General features: G+C 35.4%; 1 protein-coding gene across 3 annotated transcripts in view; it reads right to left on the reverse strand.

Moving 5' to 3' along the window:
- Nucleotides 1-18,910, reverse strand: part of LOC118532776 (putative ATP-dependent RNA helicase DDX60) — a 110,795-nt gene that overhangs the window by 856 nt on the left and 91,029 nt on the right. For all 3 annotated transcript variants that reach the window (XM_078069419.1, XM_078069418.1, XM_036087552.2), the window contains 4 exons: nucleotides 15,497-15,644; nucleotides 13,666-13,808; nucleotides 10,021-10,172; nucleotides 2,908-2,970 (listed from right to left, as the gene is read on the reverse strand). In XM_078069419.1, the coding sequence (XP_077925545.1) occupies nucleotides 2,908-2,970; nucleotides 10,021-10,172; nucleotides 13,666-13,808; nucleotides 15,497-15,644 (506 nt within the window). The remainder of the gene's footprint in view (nucleotides 1-2,907; nucleotides 2,971-10,020; nucleotides 10,173-13,665; nucleotides 13,809-15,496; nucleotides 15,645-18,910) is intronic.

Raw genomic sequence — 18,910 nt, forward strand, 5'->3', positions numbered from 1 at the left:
AATGAAATGATGAAATGTTAGCAAAATATGAAGAATACTGATAAGAAATATATTTATCTAAAAAAAAGTGTATAAAAAAAACAAAACAAAATAAAGATAACAAAAAAATTCCCATGCAGCTCCTCTTCATGTCAATTGCCAAGAGGATTTTAAAGGCCACCAAATTCCATGTAACTTTATCCCTTCTCCCTTCAATAGCAGCAACACAAAGTCCCTTCCTTCTTGCCACACATCTCTTTGGAGGCTATTTTGTGTTTTTTTGGCTATCGTGTCCAGTATATACTGAAATCCACAAGCAAGTACCTCTATGAAGAGCAAAATATTACTTCCTTTGCCTAGATATGTGAGAAAATTTTTTAAAACAGGGTGTAAGAAACAGAATAGTGGCCTTTATTTGTGTTCTAATCCCCAGAAATCTAGGACTATGTTAGTTTATATAGCAAAGAGAATTAAGGTTGCAGTGGAATTGAAGTTGCTGATCAGCTGACTTTGTGATAGAAAAATTATCCTGGATTATCTGGGTGGACCCAATATAGTCTCAAAGACTTTTGTGAGAGAGGAGGCAGGAGAGAGTTCATCTCAGAGTAATGCAATATAAGACTTTCCCCACCATTGCTGGCCTTAAAGATGAAGGGGGACGATAATCAAAATAATGCCAGCAACATCTAGAAGCTGGACAAGAGAATAAAGCAGATTGTCCTAAAGTCTCCAGAAAGAAATGAGCTTTGCCAACATCTTGATTTTAACCCAGTTAGACCTGTTTTGGACTTCAGGCTTCCAGAACTGTAAGATAATAAATTTGTGTTGGTTTAAACCACTAAGTTTGTGGTAATTTGTTACAGCAGCAACAAGAATGAATATGCAAGTGAAAAGAAAGGAGAGAGGAAATTCAATAATGAACAGTGCGGCTGGGTTGATAAAGTACTGACCACGATCAGGATCTGACATTTTATCAGCCTTTTGTAATTCCTTATCTACCTTGGTTGCACTAGAGTTCCAGAATTTTTCCTAGTGTCTTCATTGACCTACCACAAAGAATGACCAGATCTGTATCTATAACACTGAATATACTCCTAGTCATAGACCTATAATTATGACACTGACCCTTTCCTCTTGAATTATTTCCCACAGATATTATGTGACATGTATAAATTCTAACTCACTATTTTTGGTTCTTAGTCCTCAAACTTCATCCTCACTTCTAATGTATCATTAACTAAAATAGAAACTTCATTATCATCACCAACCACATGAACTTTATTGACAATTTCTCTGAATTCTATCCCATAACTATTTCTTTAACCACTCTTTTCCATCATTACTTCTATTTCAGACTCACACTCACTCTCACCTGCATGGCTCTTATAGCCTTTGAGTCTCTGTCACATATATAAACCATACACATGTCTGTCACACATATAATACAGACCCATATCATACTCATGCCTATACACTGTCTACACATTATTCAGAACACTAAGCCTAACCTCCATAATATGAGAATTAAGACTCTTTCCAATGCATATCCAAATTGCTGTAAAGCTGCTTTAAGCAACTCAGTATCTTCCCCCATCCCTATCACAACTCCCATATTCCCCATGCCACTAGAGTGAGATTGAAGCCTATCCCTGACATATCAGACCCTTTCTCATTTCTGTACTTTGAAAACACTGTTTCCTCTGCCCCATCCCTTAAGATCCTTTAAGATTTAGTGAAAAAATTACTTCATTTGAAAATGCTTCTCTAGTGCTCACTTTGGCAGCACATATACTGAAAATCCTTCTCTGAATCCAAGGTTGCCCCATTATCTGTCATCCTAGCACTTATTGCCTTTGTAATAGCTACAAGTCAGTTTCCTCACACTACACTGTAAGATTATGTTTAAAGCAAGGATAGATTTACTGATTCTCTATATCTCAAATGCTTAGAAGTATGTCTCAAACCAATAATATTTCAATACTTTTCAGATCAATGAATGATATTTCTAGGATCAGATTTTGAGATGGCTCCAAAGTCTCTGGGGTTTCCTGGTATACTCTTGAATAACTATGAGCCACTCAAGAAATACACTATCTAAAGATACTCAAGAAACTATATAGAGCAGTTCCCTCTGTTCTAGCATCCACATAGTTTCATTCTCTGTATAAAACATCCAAACAGGTCTGATTAATCTCAAATCAAAAAATTAAAAATCAATGACCTGATTAGCAAGAAATTCATGAAGAGATTCATGGCAATTGTATGCATGTATGTGAAGATATATAATTTTTAAAGTAAGTGTTAGAAAAGGGAAAACCCATAAAGTATTGAAGGGCATGCAGACTGGAATTTAACCAGGCAACACTAGATGTGCCTAAGGATGGACCATGTAGTAAAGCCTTAGGATGGGTTTATCTATATAAAGTTTAGAGTTGTTTGGGTCCCCACTGAATTCTGCTAAAGATGAAAACAGGAAGCCAATATGAGAGAACAGAGTCAGATAAACCCTGGGAAAAAAAACATTATATAAAGCAAGAGAGTCCAGATTATGTAAGTTGATATAAACCTGATGGAGCCCTAAGGGGCCTTCTGAAGTATCACGTATCTGACAAACACTGGTTGTGAAAACTGAGAATACTAGGATTTAGGAATTCTTGAGGCTTTGGAATATTATCCTGTTATTATGCAGTGCCTGAGGCTGAGGCTCTGGTCTGAATAAAACGTTATGTCAAATGGGCTTTGGGATTAATTCTATTATAGAGCCAGTGCAACAGGGTGTTGAAGAGAAGCTCTGCAAAGTGTTTGGGGAGTTAAAATGTGTGACACCTAAGAAGCTCAATGGCATTTTTAAGTATGAGGTCAACATTTTTCAAATTACCATTGAATTTTTGGAAAATCTGAAATCAATATTTAAAATATATAACATACCTGATAGATCTAATGGTGAGTGCAAAATCTTTCAACAAGTAATAAGCAGCTCCTTCATTTATCCTAAACAAAATATCATTTTGAAAATTAATAGTATAAAAACATTAAAGAACTTACTTCATACTGAAATGCTGGACTTGTCAATAATAAATTACTTTTGTCTATCAAGACATATTTACTAAAACCTTTCACCACAAATCCTAGATGATGATTCAATCAAGAGGAATGATGATTATGAATTCAAAAGTCACAATTATCACAACCACACATAATCAATACACACAGGAGACTGACCATCTCAGGAGAAAAACAAAATAGGAAAGTTAAGCTCAGGAGAGTGAATGGGAGCTGGAGAATCAAAAGGGAAGAATCAAATGGATTATTTACTAATATCACAACTTAATTCACAATAATGAGTCATATTTTAAAAAATGATCAGGAATATATCCAAGAGGGAAAATGATGGTGGAGTAGAAAGACCCTAGGCTTGCTTCATCCCATGGACACAACTAGATAACTATCAAAACATCCTAAATACCCCAGAAATCAACCTGAAGACTGACAGAACAAACTCCACAACTGAAGGTAGAAAAGAAATTACATTGAAGAAGGTAGGAAGTGCAGAGATGTGGTTTGGGAGAGAACCTGGATCATGCCCATTGCAGTGGGGTGGCAGCCATGGAGGTGGAGCAGGGCAAGAGACAGACTAGCATACAGTGGAGCATAAAGGGAAGATGATTCTCCATAGCAACCGGCTTGGAAAATCAGAGGGGCTGAATATCATGAGTTCTTGCAACCAATGAGGCTTAAAGCCTAGAATTTTAAAGGTCAGTGGGTTTGGCTCAGATATAGCCCAGGGGTATTGGGGCTGCTTTTGGAGAAAAGGCAGGGCAAACAACCCCTGGATGTATAGTGTGGAAACAGCAATTGAAGAGTGCCTGTGGCATACAGTGGGGAGGTTATTTGCTCTTCTCAGAGCATGTCCCATAGAGGCAGTGTTCACAAGAGACCCCTCTGTGAAAAAAGAAACTGACCGGGCGCCTGGGTGGCTCAGTTGGTTAAGCAACTGCCTTCGGCTCAGGTCATGATCCTGGAGTCCCGGGATCGAGTCCCGCATCAGGCTCCCTGCTCGGCAGGGAGTCTGCTTCTCCCTCTGACCCTCCTCCCTCTCATGCTCTCTGTCTCTGATTCTTTCTCTCTCAAATAAATAAATAAAATATTTAAAAAAAAAAAAAAAAAGAAACTGACCAGCACCACTTCCTTCCCCCACCCCTTGGAATAAGCACAGGGCTACCTGTAGGAACCAGTAGCATGCCAACACTCACTACCTAACTTGCTTATGCCAAGCTCTGTACCTGCCATGCTCTGGTGGATCCACCCTCCCAAGTCATGCTTGCCTCAGTCCCAGCACTGTGGGCCCCTTTCCCCAGAAGACCAGCCCAAACCCCTGACTACACTGCACCTCCCGACACAGAAGTTCTACATAAGGCCATTACCCTCAAAAACAGGAGAAGTAGCTGACTTTCCTAACACATGGTAGCTGACACAGAGACAGACAAAATGAGAAGACAGAGGAATTTGTCCCAAATGAAATAACAGGATAAGGCCATGGCCAGAGATCTAAGTGAAAAAGAGAATTTAAAGTAATGATCATAAAGATATTCACTGGACTTAAAAATGGAAGACATGAGTGAGAACCTTAATACAGAGATAAGGAATAACATACCAGAAATAAGGGCTCAATAAATGAAATGACAAACATGCTTGATGGAATGAACAGCAGGACGGGAAAGCAGAGGAACAAATTAATGACCTAGAAAACACAGTAACAGAAAGTAGTCAAGCTGAACAAAAGAGAAAAAAGAATGGTTGTCAAAAGAAAGCCAGACTAGCAATACTTATATCAGACAAACTAAACTTTAAAGCAGACTGTAACAAGAGACAGAGAAGGGCACTATGTAATCATAAAGAGGATAATCCAACAAGAAGATATAACAATTGTAAATATTTATGCACCCAACATGGGAGCACCTAAATACATAAAACAGTTAATAACAATCATAAAGGAACTAACTGATAATAACACAATAATAGTAGGGGACTTTAACATCCCACTTACATCAATGGACAGATCATCTAAACAGAAAATCAACAAGGAAACAGTGGCTTTGAATGACACACTGGACCAGATGAACTTAACAGATATATTCAGAACATTCCACCTTAAAACAGCAGAATACACATTCTTTTCAAGTGCAGATGGAACACTCTCCAGAATAGATCACATGTTAGGCCACAAAACAAGCCTCAAAAATTCAAAAGGATCAAAATCATACCATACATCCTTTCTAACCACAACCCTAAGAAACTAGAAGTCAATCACAAGAAAAAATCTGGAAGAACCACAAATACATGAAAGTTAAATAACATGGTACAACACAATGAATGGGTCAACTAGGAAATCAAAGAATAAATAAAAAAGATACATGGAAACAAATGAAAATGAAAACACAATGGTCCAAAACCTTTGGGATGCAGCAAAAGTGGTTCTAAGAGGGACGTTTATAGCAATACAGTCCCACCTCAATAAGTAAGACAACTCTCAAATAAAAAACCTAACCTTACACCCAAAAAAGTTAGAAAAAGAACAAACAAAACCTAAAACCAGCAGAAGGAAGGAAATAATGAAGATTAGAGCAGAAATAAATGATACAGAAACTAAAACAAACAAACAAACAATAGAAGAGATTAATGTAACCAGAAGGTGGCTCTTTGAAAAAATCAATAAAACTGATAAACCTCTAATCATAAATGAGAGGGAGAAATAGCTATCAACACCAACAGAAGTACAAACAATTATAAGAGAATATTATGAAAAACTATATGCCAACAAATTAAACCTGGAAGAAATGATTAAATTCCTAGAAACATAAAACCTACCAAAACTAAAACAGGAAGAAATAGAAAATTTGAACAGACTGAACACCAGTAAAGAAATTGAATTAGTAATCAAAAAACTCCCCACAAACAAAAGTCCAAGACCAGATGGCTTCACAGGTAAATTGTACCAAACATTTACAAAAGAGTTAATTCCTATTCTTCTCAAACTATTCCAAAACATAGAAGAGGAAGGAAAACTTCCAAATTCATTTTGAGGCAAGCATTACCCTAATACCAAAACCAGATAAAGACACCACAAAAAAAGAGAACTACAGGCCAATATCTCTGATGAACATAGATGCAAATATCTTCAACAAAATATGAGCAAACCACATCCAACAACACATTAAAAAAAAATCATTTACCATGATCAAGTGGGATTTATTCCTGAGTTGCAAGGGTGGTTCAATATTCACAAAGCAACCAACATGATACATCACATAAATAAAAGAAAGGGTAAGAACCATATGATCATTTTAATAAATGCAGAAAAAGGCATTTGATAAAGTACAACATCCATTCATGACAAAAACCCTCAACAAAGCAGGTTTAGAGGGAACAAACCTCAACATAATAAAGGCCATGCATGAAAAACCCACAGCTAGTATCATCCTCGGTGGGGACAAACTGAGAGCTTTCCTCTAAGGTCAGGAACAAGATAAGGATGTCCATTCTCACCACTCTTCTTCAACATAGTACTGGAAGTCCTAGCCTCAGCAATCAGACAACAAAACAAATAAAAGGCATCAAAATTGGTAAGGAAGAAGTAAAACTCACTCTTTACAGATGATATGATACTATATATAGAAAACCAGAAAGACTCCACTAAAAATCTGCTAGAACTGATAAATGAATTCAGTACAGTCACAGGATACAAAATCAAGGTACAGAAATCTGTTGCATTTCTATACACCAATAATGAAGCAGCAGAAAGAGAAATTAAGAAATCAATCCCATTTACAATTGCACCAAAAACAAAAGATACCTAGGAATAAACCTAAACAAAGAGGTGAAAGACCTGTAACCTGAAAACTATAAAATGCTGATGAAAGAAATGAAAGATGACACAAAGAAATGGAAAGACATTCCATGCTCATAGATTAGAAGAACAAATATTGTTAAAATGTTTATACTACACAAAGCAATCTACAGATTCAATGCAATCCCTATCAAAATACCACCAGCATTTTTAACAGAACTACAACAATACGAAAATTTGTATGGAACCACAAGAGACCCTGAATAGCCAAAGCAACCTTGAAAAAGAAAAGCAAAGCTGGAGGCATCACAATTCCAGACTTCAAGTTATATTACAAAGCTATAATGATCAAGACAGTATGGTACTGACATAAAATAAATACATAGATCAATAGAACAGAACAGAAAACCTAGCAATAAACCCACAATTATATGATCAATTAATCTTTGACAAAGCAGGAAAGAATATCCAATAGAAAAAAGACAGTCTCTTCAACAAATGATGTTGGGAAAACTGAACAGCAACATGCAAAAGAATGAAACTGGAAGGGGCACCTGGGTGGCTTGGTCAGGTAAGTGTCTGCCTTCAGCTCAGGTCATGATCCCAGAGTCCTGGGATTGAGCCCCACATCAGGTTCCCTGCTCAGTGGGGAGTCTGCTTCTCCCTCTTCCTTTGCCCCTCCCCCTCTTCTCTCTCTCTCTCTCACTCTCTCTCAAAATAAATAAATAAAATCTTTAAAAAAAAAAAGAGTGAAACTGGAAAACTTTCTTACACCATATATAAAAGTAAATTAAAAATGGATTAAAGACCTAAATATGAGACCTGAAACCATAAAAATGCTAGAAGAGAACACAGCAATGATTTCTTTGACATTGAAATAGCAACTTTTTTCTAGATAGGTCCCCTGAGGCAAGGGAAACAAAAGCAAACATAAACTATTAGGACTAGAAATAAGTAGCTTCAGGGGCACCTGGCTGGCTCAGCTGGTAGAATGTGGGACTCTTAATCTCAGGGTTGTGAGTTCAAGCTTCATGTTGGGCGTGGATCCTATTTAAAAAAAAAGGTAGGGGCGCCTGGGTGGCTGAATCATTAAGCATCTGCCTTCGGCTCAGGTTATGATCCCAGGGTCCTGGGATACAGCCCCGCATCAGGCTCAGGCTCCCTGCTCAGCGGGAAGCCTGCTTCTCCCTCTCCGACGCCCCCTGCTTGTGTTCCCTCTCTCACTGTGTCTCTCTCTGTCAAATAAATAAATAAAATCTTTAAAAAAAAAGTACCTTCAGGAGTGAAGGAAACAATCAACAAAACTAAAAGACAACCTAGGGAATAGAAGAAGATATTTGCAAATGACATACCTGATAAAGGATTGTATCCACAATATATAAAGAATTTATAAAACTCAACATCCAAATACAGATAGTCCAATTAAAAAAGGCAAAAGACCCAAATGGACATTTCTCCAAGGAGGACATACAGATGGCCCACAGACACGTGAGGAGATGCTCATCATTACTTGCCATCGGGGAAATGCAAATCAAAACTACAATGAGATATCACCTCACACCTGTCAGAATGGCTAAAATAAAAAAAAAAAAAAAAAAAACCACAAGAACCAATAGGTTTTGGTGAGGACATGGATAAAGTGCAGACTGGATCAGCCACTATGAAAAACTGTATGGAGCTTCCTCAAAAAGTTAAAGTTAAAACTACCCTACTATCCATCAATCACACTATTGGGTATTTATCCAAAGAATACAAAAACACTAGTTCAAAGGGATATATGCACCCTTATGTTATAGCAGTATTATTTACAAAAGCCAAGATATAGAAGCAGCCCATTATCAAGTGTCCATCAATTGACGGATGGAATATTATTCAGCCACTAGAAAGAATGAAATCTTGCCATTTGCAATGAAATGGATGGAGCAGGACAGTATAATGCTAAGTGAAATAAGTCAGCCAGAGAAAGACAAATACTAAAGGATTTCACTCATCTGTGTAATTTAAGAACAAAACAAATAAGCAAAGAGAAAGAGAGAGAGGCGAACCAAGAAATGGACTCTTACCTATAGAGAACAAGCAGATGTTTACCAGAAGGGAGGGGGGCCGGGGGATGGGTGAAATAGGTGATGGGGATTAAGTAGCACACTTGTCATAATGAACACAAGGTGATTAAAATTAAAATTTTTAAAAAGAATAAAATACATTTGCATGAGTGAGCTATGAAATAAAAAAAAAAATCAACATTTCTCTAGTGTCCCAAGTTTTAAATCCTTTAATTCAATAAAGATTGTTCAAAATTTTATATGAATTGTCTACTGAATTACTGATTAGTGTGACAGAATGCCCCTCCCACAACTATGTGCTCAGTGCCTGGGCCAATTTCTCTATTCCCAGGTAAATCCAAGAGGGTTTACCCTTCCTTACTGTTTTTGAAAATGATTTCCCTGCCAAAGAGCTAAAACAATTGTCCTATGCTCAGTCCTCAGATGTGTGAGTTATATACCTTTTTATATACTTCTCTCATAATGGTGGGTATGGCAATGTTATTGTTTTTCAGTTTTAAAATATCTTATAATGAAGAGATAGTATGGTAATAAATAAAAACATATCTGTGAGTGTACATGAATATATCTGTAGGGTACACCTTTAGGTCAAGTGAGTCAGCCTAAGTCCCAAGATTTTGCCAGTAAACCACAAACAAAAATAACACAAAGTTTGTTATTCTCTCTCACCATTAATCTGCAGGAAAAAATTCCAGTATATTTAGCATGATTCACCTACACTTAAAATTGTAAAAAGCTTTGGGGCGCCTGAGTGGCTCAGTCGTTGGGCATCTGCCTTCAGCTCAGGTCATGATCCCAGGGTCCTGGGATCGAGTCCCGCATCGGGCTCCCTGCTCCGTGGGGGACCTGCTTCTCCCTCTCCCACTCCCCCTGCTTGTGTTCCTGCTCTCGCTATCTCTCTGTCAAATAAATAAATAAACTCTTTAAAAAAATTGTAAAAAGCTTTGCCCTAGAATTCATTAGGTTCATCCATTAGATATAGATGTATAGGTAGATACAGAAATAGGACTAGAAGTAGAGGTAGAAATGAAAGAGAAAGATGGAGACAGACAGGAATGCAGACACGGACACAGAAAGGTAGAAGTAGAAAGATTAGAGGGGGACAGATAGGTGAAGATGGATAAAACATACCCGTTGTCCTGGACTAGTCCTGTCAAGGAACCATGTTTATAGAAATCAAGTGCATAAGCATTCAGTGGCATTCTTCTTCCTTGGTCATCCAATATCTCTGACAACAGCACAGGAGCCTGAGTGTGATTGATACCAATTGTGCGTAGAATGACCTGAAGAAACACAACTCTTTTTGTTATTTATGTGTAAAGAAAGTTTTTGGTTTCTTACATTGTGCTTTGTAGTTCCTTTCTTTATTCAACTTTTTTGAAGCACACTCTTCGTGATGAAGGAAGAGGGTGTCTTTCATACACACTGGGTTGGTGCTGTCCTAAGAAAGTCTGGAGAATGACTTGGTACCACCTATGAACATTATTGCCTCTTAGCATACTCTCGGCAATTTCAACCATCCAGCCATGAGAATAATAACAAGAGTCACTAGGAAAGAAAAGTTAATTTTAATTATTTTTCATTATCTTAATTGGTATAGGAGATACCTTGTAAACAGAGTATCAGAGAGCTCGTGCCTTGTATATCTCAAGAGAAGAGTTCAACAGAGCAACTCTAACAATTGCAAGAACCCAATCACCAGAATAAAAAGGGAAGGGAGAGAGATATAGGGGGAAAGAGAAGGAAAGTAAGAATAGGAAGTTAACAAGTCAATAGCTTTTGATGTCTGCTCATTTTATGAAAACTATACAGGGTCAATAGGAACTACTCTAATACACTAATTGGTACAACTACTTTTTCAAATGATTTGGTAGTAGTGTGGAAAGCTCTTTTACTACTATAAGTTCTTGGAATATTCTTATTCCATTATGATCCAGAAAACTGTTTTGACCTCAAAAATCCAGAAGATTTACATTCAAGGGAAACTGTTGCACATGTGCACTAGACATTTGTAGCAGCCCTGTTTGTAACAGTAAAGACTAAAAACAAACACAAACAGTTTAAGAGGAAACTAGATCAATGGCTTGTTTTATATCCACATTCTGAAATATTATGAAGTAGTAAAAATAAAATAGAGCTTCATGTGACAACATGAATGAATCTTGGGAGCAGAGTACTGAGTGCAAAAAGCAAAACAAAACAAAAGCAAAAAACAACATCCAGGAGACTACAGTAAGTGTTCTCTTACTTTTTATAAAAATCAAAAGCAGCAAATATAAAAAGTGACTTTGGAATATGATGTTTTTTAAAGGTGAATTAAAAACACAAAATTCAGGGTAATTGATATCCTGGGGAAAGAGGAGAGACAAGGGAATGAAATAGAGGAGGGTCCTGAGTCCATGGGTGTTCATTTTAGTTTTATGCTTTATAGCTTATCTGCATGTTATTTAAAGATAATATGAATGCTTATTTAGCATTACATTAAAAATGTAACAAACAATAAAAGCAAAATAAGTTTTGAGAGGTTATAACTTACACTAGTAAAGTAAAATTGTATAAAGTGATTTGGGTAAGACAAAGGGCATATTGCCATCAAGGCATACTTTAGAAATATTCGTCAGTGTAGGATGCTACAAAATAAATGAAATAGAACCAGCCTCTTCTCTCTAGCACACCAGCAGGAACAATGAAAAGCCTGTATTAGGTCATGCCCTGTACCTAAAGATCTCTTCTAATTGATGGTCACTGTGTGGCAATAAGACGCAGACATTATATCCTATTATAACTGTATCAGTGTCCCTCGAAAACCCCATGGAAAATTTTGCATGTGGAAAGGAAACAAAAGTTAATGGTACTTACTAACCATAAGTTGAATTAATTGTAAAATAGAGAAAAAGAAATTATAATAATTAATATGTCTTGTCTTCAATGTGATTACCTACAAACTTCTTACATAAGTAATTAATTGCAATTATAAAAATAAAATACAGGAAAAAAGCTTCATAAAATTATTGATCTTATAAGCTAAAGTTTAGTCCTCTATTATTTCTATGCCAGAATTCCACATTCTTCCACATTCTGTAAGACACCAGTCACATGAGGGTAAAGAACTAGCCTTAGAGAGCTTCGCGTAAGACCTGGAGCAGTGGTCTATAAGTAATTTTTAAGCCATGTACGTTATCAGTAAAAAAAAAAAAAATCCGTTCTCATTTCTTCTTTCATGAATGCTTTTCTCTCATTTTATAAAACAAAAAGCTTCCTCAAACTTACTTGGGGTTTGAAAATGTACAGAGTAGCAACAAAAAGCCATATTGCTTTCCTATTAAGAAAGTGGATGACTTTAAAGACTACGTAAAAAAATAATTTTTTTCTTTTAAATTAGGTTGTTTCCAATTACTTGAATTCAACAAAATTAAAGTGCATCTAATTAAGTTGCTAATTAAGGGAACATTAAAAATATATTTGTGATAATAGTCTGGTAGGTGATTTGGGGCAAACAGCTCAGAAGAAATTAGAAGAATTGTGTATCACTGTTAGAAAAGTTGTTCCGTTCTGAACTACTTATCTATTTGAATAAAGTTTCTCAACATTCAAATTAAAATTTAAAGTGGAACTCTGTCTCATTCTAAAAATAAGTAAATATTCATTCTTAGTTATATGAACTAATTTAAAAATAAATAGCTTCATCCATCCCATTAATGTATACATTTCTAATACAATATTAATTTTATTTTAGTCATTACTTCTCAAAATTTGTATTATAAGGTTTTGTAATTAGCAGGAAATAACCTGTTGCATACTATTGAAACTGCATACTATTTAAATTGAAATTGCATACTATCTAAGCTAAGAAATTTGATAGATAGGGTGGCTTCATGTTTAAAAATATATTACATTGAGGTCAAATTATGTGGGGGAGTGTATAATCTAAATACAAGAGAAAAGAACAGTGCCAAATTTTAAATCATTGGAAATTTTATTCTTGACTGTTTTAACTTCATAATTATGGGTATTCAAATGCTTCAGTATTCATATTCCATTTTATACATTAAAAATGATATGATGGCTTTATTTTAACATATCAACATTTATCTGAAGCTGGAAATTATATCATCAGAAATTATTTGGATTTGTGATAAAAATGTATGTGTCCATTTAAAATGCACAAGGGTCTAATATTTAGTTTTTCAAAACTCTTTTAAGTGATACTGGACTATTTTATGTAATAGAGGACTGTCTGATTTTGGACTAGAATAGAGTTGAAACTCTAGTGTCAAACCATAATATCAAATATAACAAAACTTATTTTCTTTCTCAAACTTTGTGTTAAAATATAAATTAAATTTCTATAAGTTTATTACAACATTCAGTGAATTATCCAGAATATTCCCAATGTGTCTAGGTCTTTGTACTCCATTTTGGACATCAGTGATCCAGAACATATATGGGATTTACAGCATTTATAGCAATACCGGGAAAGCCTGAAGATAGTTGTATGCTCTTTCCATAGCAAACTTGCATCAACCTACAAAGATGGAAGAAAAGTGGTGGTACTTGGGAATTCTGTGGAGCAGAATGGAGCAGGGTCCCGCAGGTCAACACTGAAAAACTGAAACCATACTGGCCTCAAGAGTACCATTTCCTGGATATTTCTGTTCATACACCTGGAATTTTTTTTTCAATTTGAGAAATTTGAAATCCTTTCTAAACAGCCTAGAAGCATAAATCCAATTCTTTCTTAAAGATCTTTTATTTATAAACCCCATTTCCACTTACGTGGTTCGGAGTATTTGGTAGAAGCAAATCACCATCAGAGTTCCCGGAGAGACAAACAAATGGAGAAATAGCTGCTCTTCCTTCTTTGCAGTTCATCAAATGAGAAACCAGTTCAGAGCCCTCACATTCTTTTCCTGTGAAATCTGTCCATAATAGGTTGGGATAGATTAGTTTTTAGAAATCAGCCAAATTGTTACGCTTTATGCACAGACTCTAGACCATGCTACAAATGAAGTCATCCAAATTTCCAGGACCTATATCAGACCAGATGAGATATATCACATAAAGTGCATAGCATGGGACACCTGGATGGCTCAGTGGGTTAAGCATCTGCCTTCTGCTCAGGTCATGATCTCAGGGTCCTGGGATCAAGTCCCACGTCGGGCTCCCGCTCGGCGGGGAGCCTGCTTCTCCCTCTGCCTGTAGCTCCCCCTGCTTGTACTCTCTCTGTCTCTCTGACAAATAAATAACTAAAATCTTTATAAAAAAAAAAAAGTGAGTAGCACATCTTGGCACAATATATATTCAATAAATGTTAGCTATTAATATTATCAGTATTATAAAATTTTGTATGATGTTTTAGTTCCTTGATCAACAGGTAATAAAAGACTACATCTAAATTGCATGCTTTTAACATAGAATTATTGCTATTACCTTGGTGCTTTTTCCCACTGACTTCAGATCTGGCCTCACAATCCTTCCAGACAGGGTATTCTAAGAGGCCACTATCAGTAGGTTTGGAAATGGTGTACAAGAAGAAATATTTTTTTCCATTCTTACTTTTTTTTAAAGATTTTATTTATTTGAGAGAGAGAGAGAGAGAGCACAAGCAGGGGGAGGGGCAGAGGGAGAAGCAGACTCCCACTGAGCAGGGAGCCCAACATGGGGCGCCATCCCTGGACTCCGGGATCATGACCTGAGCGAAAGGCAGACACTTAACTGACTGAGCCACCCAGGGGCCCCCTCCATTCCTACTCTTAAAAAGCACCAGATTGTGCATTCAAAGGTGGCTCTAATTTGTAATGAAGGCACTCCTATTTTGCCTCCTCTGGGATGCTCACAATGCTCCACTGTTACTGTTTGCTTTTGTTCATGCTGTTTCCCACTTTAATAGGGCCCAGGAAGTAAGAGGCTCTGCTTCCTTAACTTTTTCCAATTGAGGATGTTGGGGTATAATGAAATTAGGAAATTACTACCCATGGCTCAACCCTTTCCTTTTATCCCAGTCAGCTTTTCCTGTTTACTTTTCCCTAGAAGATTTCTATCCAATACCTTACGAAAAATAAGAGCAAAGTTAATGTGTTTACTATGTGCTAGGTACTGTTTTAAGATAGTCACATATATTAACTGAATTATTTAAAGCTCACCCAAACTAGGTTTGTAATGCTATTCTCTTTTTTATACATCTTTTGAGAAAATTGAGGCATGAATAAGGAATATTGCCCAAGGTCTCACTTCTAAGAATAGCAGAACCAGAGTTTGGGCCTCGGTAATCTTCCAAGAGTCTATACATATTTCCTCTCAAGAAAATGAGTGATAGAATGGTCTCTCATTTATCTTCACTTCATAAATGCCCTTCCTGCATTTGCCAGGCTTGCCCCCAAAGCAACCTTTAATCAAGATGGTTTATAAATGACTCTATTTAGTTTTATTCTCCATTGCCCTTTTGACTTCTAAAAACCAAGAGTTTCTTTCTTTGAAAGCAGAAGGAATTCCCCTTTTTTAAGGCAGACTGATCTTTCCCAGGCTCTACTCTTCCTCTGGGAAAAATATTCTTAGAAAGATTATTTTTTCTTTAAATAGTTCCACAGTGGAGTTAAGATATACTTACTTATTTTTGACAATGGGAGTTGATATTCCTGTTCCATATCAGCCAATTTGGCAACATTTAGTAGGAAGGAGGCAAAGTCCTTTGTAACGTCCATGTTATACTCACATAAAGCATCATTAAAATCCTTAGGAAGATCGTCAAGGAACACCTAAATCATCAGAGAGATCATTAAGAACTCCGGAAAACCAAATATTTTTTTAGAGACATCTATATACTTTCTTTGAAAACTGAAACTTTGGAAGAATGGCAAAGAACACTGCACTATAATTCTGTAGTTACCTATTTATTCAATAATGTAATTGTTTCATTCCTTCATCTGTGAAATTGAAGTAAAGTTCATTTTTTGTTTCTATGTGCATTTATAAAAACTAGTATCTTCACTCTTAAAAATTTGCTTTCACATTACTTAACCAACACCATCTTTTTTCTTTTTTAAGAAAAATTTTTATTTAAATTCCAGTATAGTTAACATCCTGTGTAATATTAGTGTCAAGTGTACAGTATAGTGATTCAACACTTCCATACAACACCGAGTGCTCATCATAAGTGCACTTTTTCCTTTTTTGTGGGAAAGTTTTTAAAATAACTGACCACAATTCTTTAATAGATACCAGACACAGGACTTTTTATATCTTCCTTGGTTAGTTTGGAAGGTTGCATTTTCTAGGAATTTTCCCATTTTGTCCAAATAACCAAGTGTATTGGCATAAATCATTCATAATATCCTCTTTTGTTCTTTTCAATGTCCAAAGAAAGATCTGTAGTAATGTCCCATTTTATTTCCTGATATTTGTAAAATTTACCTTAAGTTAGATTTTTTTTTTTTTTAAGATTTTTATTTATTTATTTGACAGAGAGAGAGACAGCGAGAGAGGGAACACAAGCAGGGGGAGTGGGAGAGGGAGAAGCTGGCTTCCCGCAGAGCAGGGAGCCTGATGCAGGGCTCGATCCCAGGACCCTGGCATCATGACCTGAGCCGAAGGTAGACAATTAACGACTGAGCCACCCAGGTGTCCCTTATGTTAGATTTTCTATTTGTTTTGTTTTCCTAGCTTCTTAAGCTGAAAAATTAAATCATTGATTTTTTTCAGCTTTTATTCTTTTCTAAGATATGATTATAAGACTATAAATTTTGCTCTAATCATTGTATGAATTACATCTTGTATTTGTATATTTATTATTGTTTAATTAAAATATTTTATAATTCCATTTTATTTTCATCCTATATGTATTTTTCCTAATTTTTTAATTTTCTTTTTTAAGAATTCTATTTATATTCAAAAGGTATTTTATCACAGTAAGCACTACAAGTACAAATTAAAAAAAAAAAATCAGTGTTACAAGGCTTACAACGACTAATCAGGACTCTGTCTTACCACCCATGCCCTTAGTCCCAGAACCATATTAAACTCTTTTGCTATTTCTTCTGGTGACCTATATGTATTTAGAAATGAAGCTATCTAATTTTCAGGCAAGTATTTCTGGTAAGTATTTACCTGGCATATCTCTTTTTCTATCATTTTACTTTCAACCTTTCTGGGACCTTATGGCTAAGATGTGATTTGTACAAACAGCATATAATTGTGGGTTTTTTCTTAATAATATCTAAAAATGTTAGTATTTTACCTGAAGTATTTAGTACATATATATTCAATGCAGTTACTTATACAGTTGAGTTTATATATACTATTTTAGTATTCAGTTTCTATCCCGACCATATATTATATATTATTTTCTATGTTCTTGTCTTTTATCAGTTTTTCTTCTATTAACACTTATTTGTGCACTATTTTGCTAGTCTTTATCCCAGAGATTACAAAATACATCTTTAATTTTTACAACTCTTAATAGTGTAAGAACCTTAAAATATTCAAATATATTTACCCTTCCCAACACTTGATTATACCGTCATGCATTTTAGTTATGTATATATATTATAGATTTCATAATACACTATAATTATTTTTAGATACAGTAGATATTTATTTATATCTACCCACACATTATCCTTTCTAGTATACTTCTTGCCCTGTTACATTTTCAATTCTCCCAAGTTTAGATTTTTTTTGTCTGCCTACAATATATGATATTCCCTTTAGCACATACACAAGAAACTGTCAGAACAATATCAGCAAAGTTGGAGGATACAAAATCAACATAAAAAAATAGTTGGTTTCTATACATTAAATAAGTATCTGAAAAGAAAATTAGGACAATCTCATTTGTAATAGCATCAAAAAGAATAGAATATTTAGCTATAAACTTAACCAAGGAGGTGAAAGATCTCTATACTAAAAAGTATAAAACACTCATGAACGAAATTATAGCAGACACAAATAATGCAAAGGCATGCCATACTATTAAGACGTCAAAACTATCCAAATGGATCTACATGTTCATTGCAATTCCTATCAAAATCTCATGGCATTTTTTACAGACACATAAAAATCAATCCCAAAATTCATATGGAATCACAAAAGACCCTGAATAGTCAAAATAATCTTGAGGGGGGAAAAAGAAACAAATCCAGAGGCATTACATTTCTTAATTTTAAAATATATTACAAAGTTGCACTAATTAAAACAGTATTGTACCAGTATCATGAAAGACATATAGACTAATGGAACAAAATAGAGTCCAGAAATAAATCCAAGTATATATGGTCAAAAGATCTTTGACAAGGGTGCCAAGAACACACAGTCGGGAAAGGATAATCTCTTCAACAAATGGTGTTGGCAAAATTTGATATACACATGTAAAAGAATGATATTGACCCTTACCACACACTGTACATAAAAATAAACTCAAATGCATTAAAGATTTAAATGTAAGACCTGAAACTGTAAAATCCATAAAAGAAAATATAAAGACATTGATCTTGGAAATGATTTTTTTTTTATATGACACCAGAAGCACAGGCAACAAAAATGAAAATAAACAAGTAGGACTAAATCAAACTAAAAAGCTTCTGCATGGCAAAGGAAATAAAGTGAAAAAGGCATTTCCAGAATGAGAGAAAATATTTCTAAGCCAACTATCTGGTAAGGGGATAATGTCCAAATATATATAAGAATCTTCTACAACTCAATAGCAAAAAATCAAAAAAATGGGCAAAGGACTTGATTAGACATTTCTCCAAAGAAGTCATGCAAATGGCCACCATGTGTATTAAAAGTTGCTCAACTGCACTAATCATTAGGGAAATGCAGATGAAGGCCACATGAGATATTGTCTCCTACCTGTTAGTATGGGTATTATCAAAAAATCAAAAAGGTAAGTGTTGAGGAGAATATAGAAAAATTAGAATCCCTATGCACTTTTGGTGGCAACGTACACTGGTATAGCCACTATGGAAAACATTTGGAGTTTTTTCAAAAAATTAAAAATAGAACTACTATATGATCCAGCAATCCC

The sequence above is a fragment of the Halichoerus grypus genome, chromosome 3 (assembly GCF_964656455.1).
Source record: "Halichoerus grypus chromosome 3, mHalGry1.hap1.1, whole genome shotgun sequence".
Lineage (NCBI taxonomy): Eukaryota > Metazoa > Chordata > Mammalia > Carnivora > Phocidae > Halichoerus > Halichoerus grypus.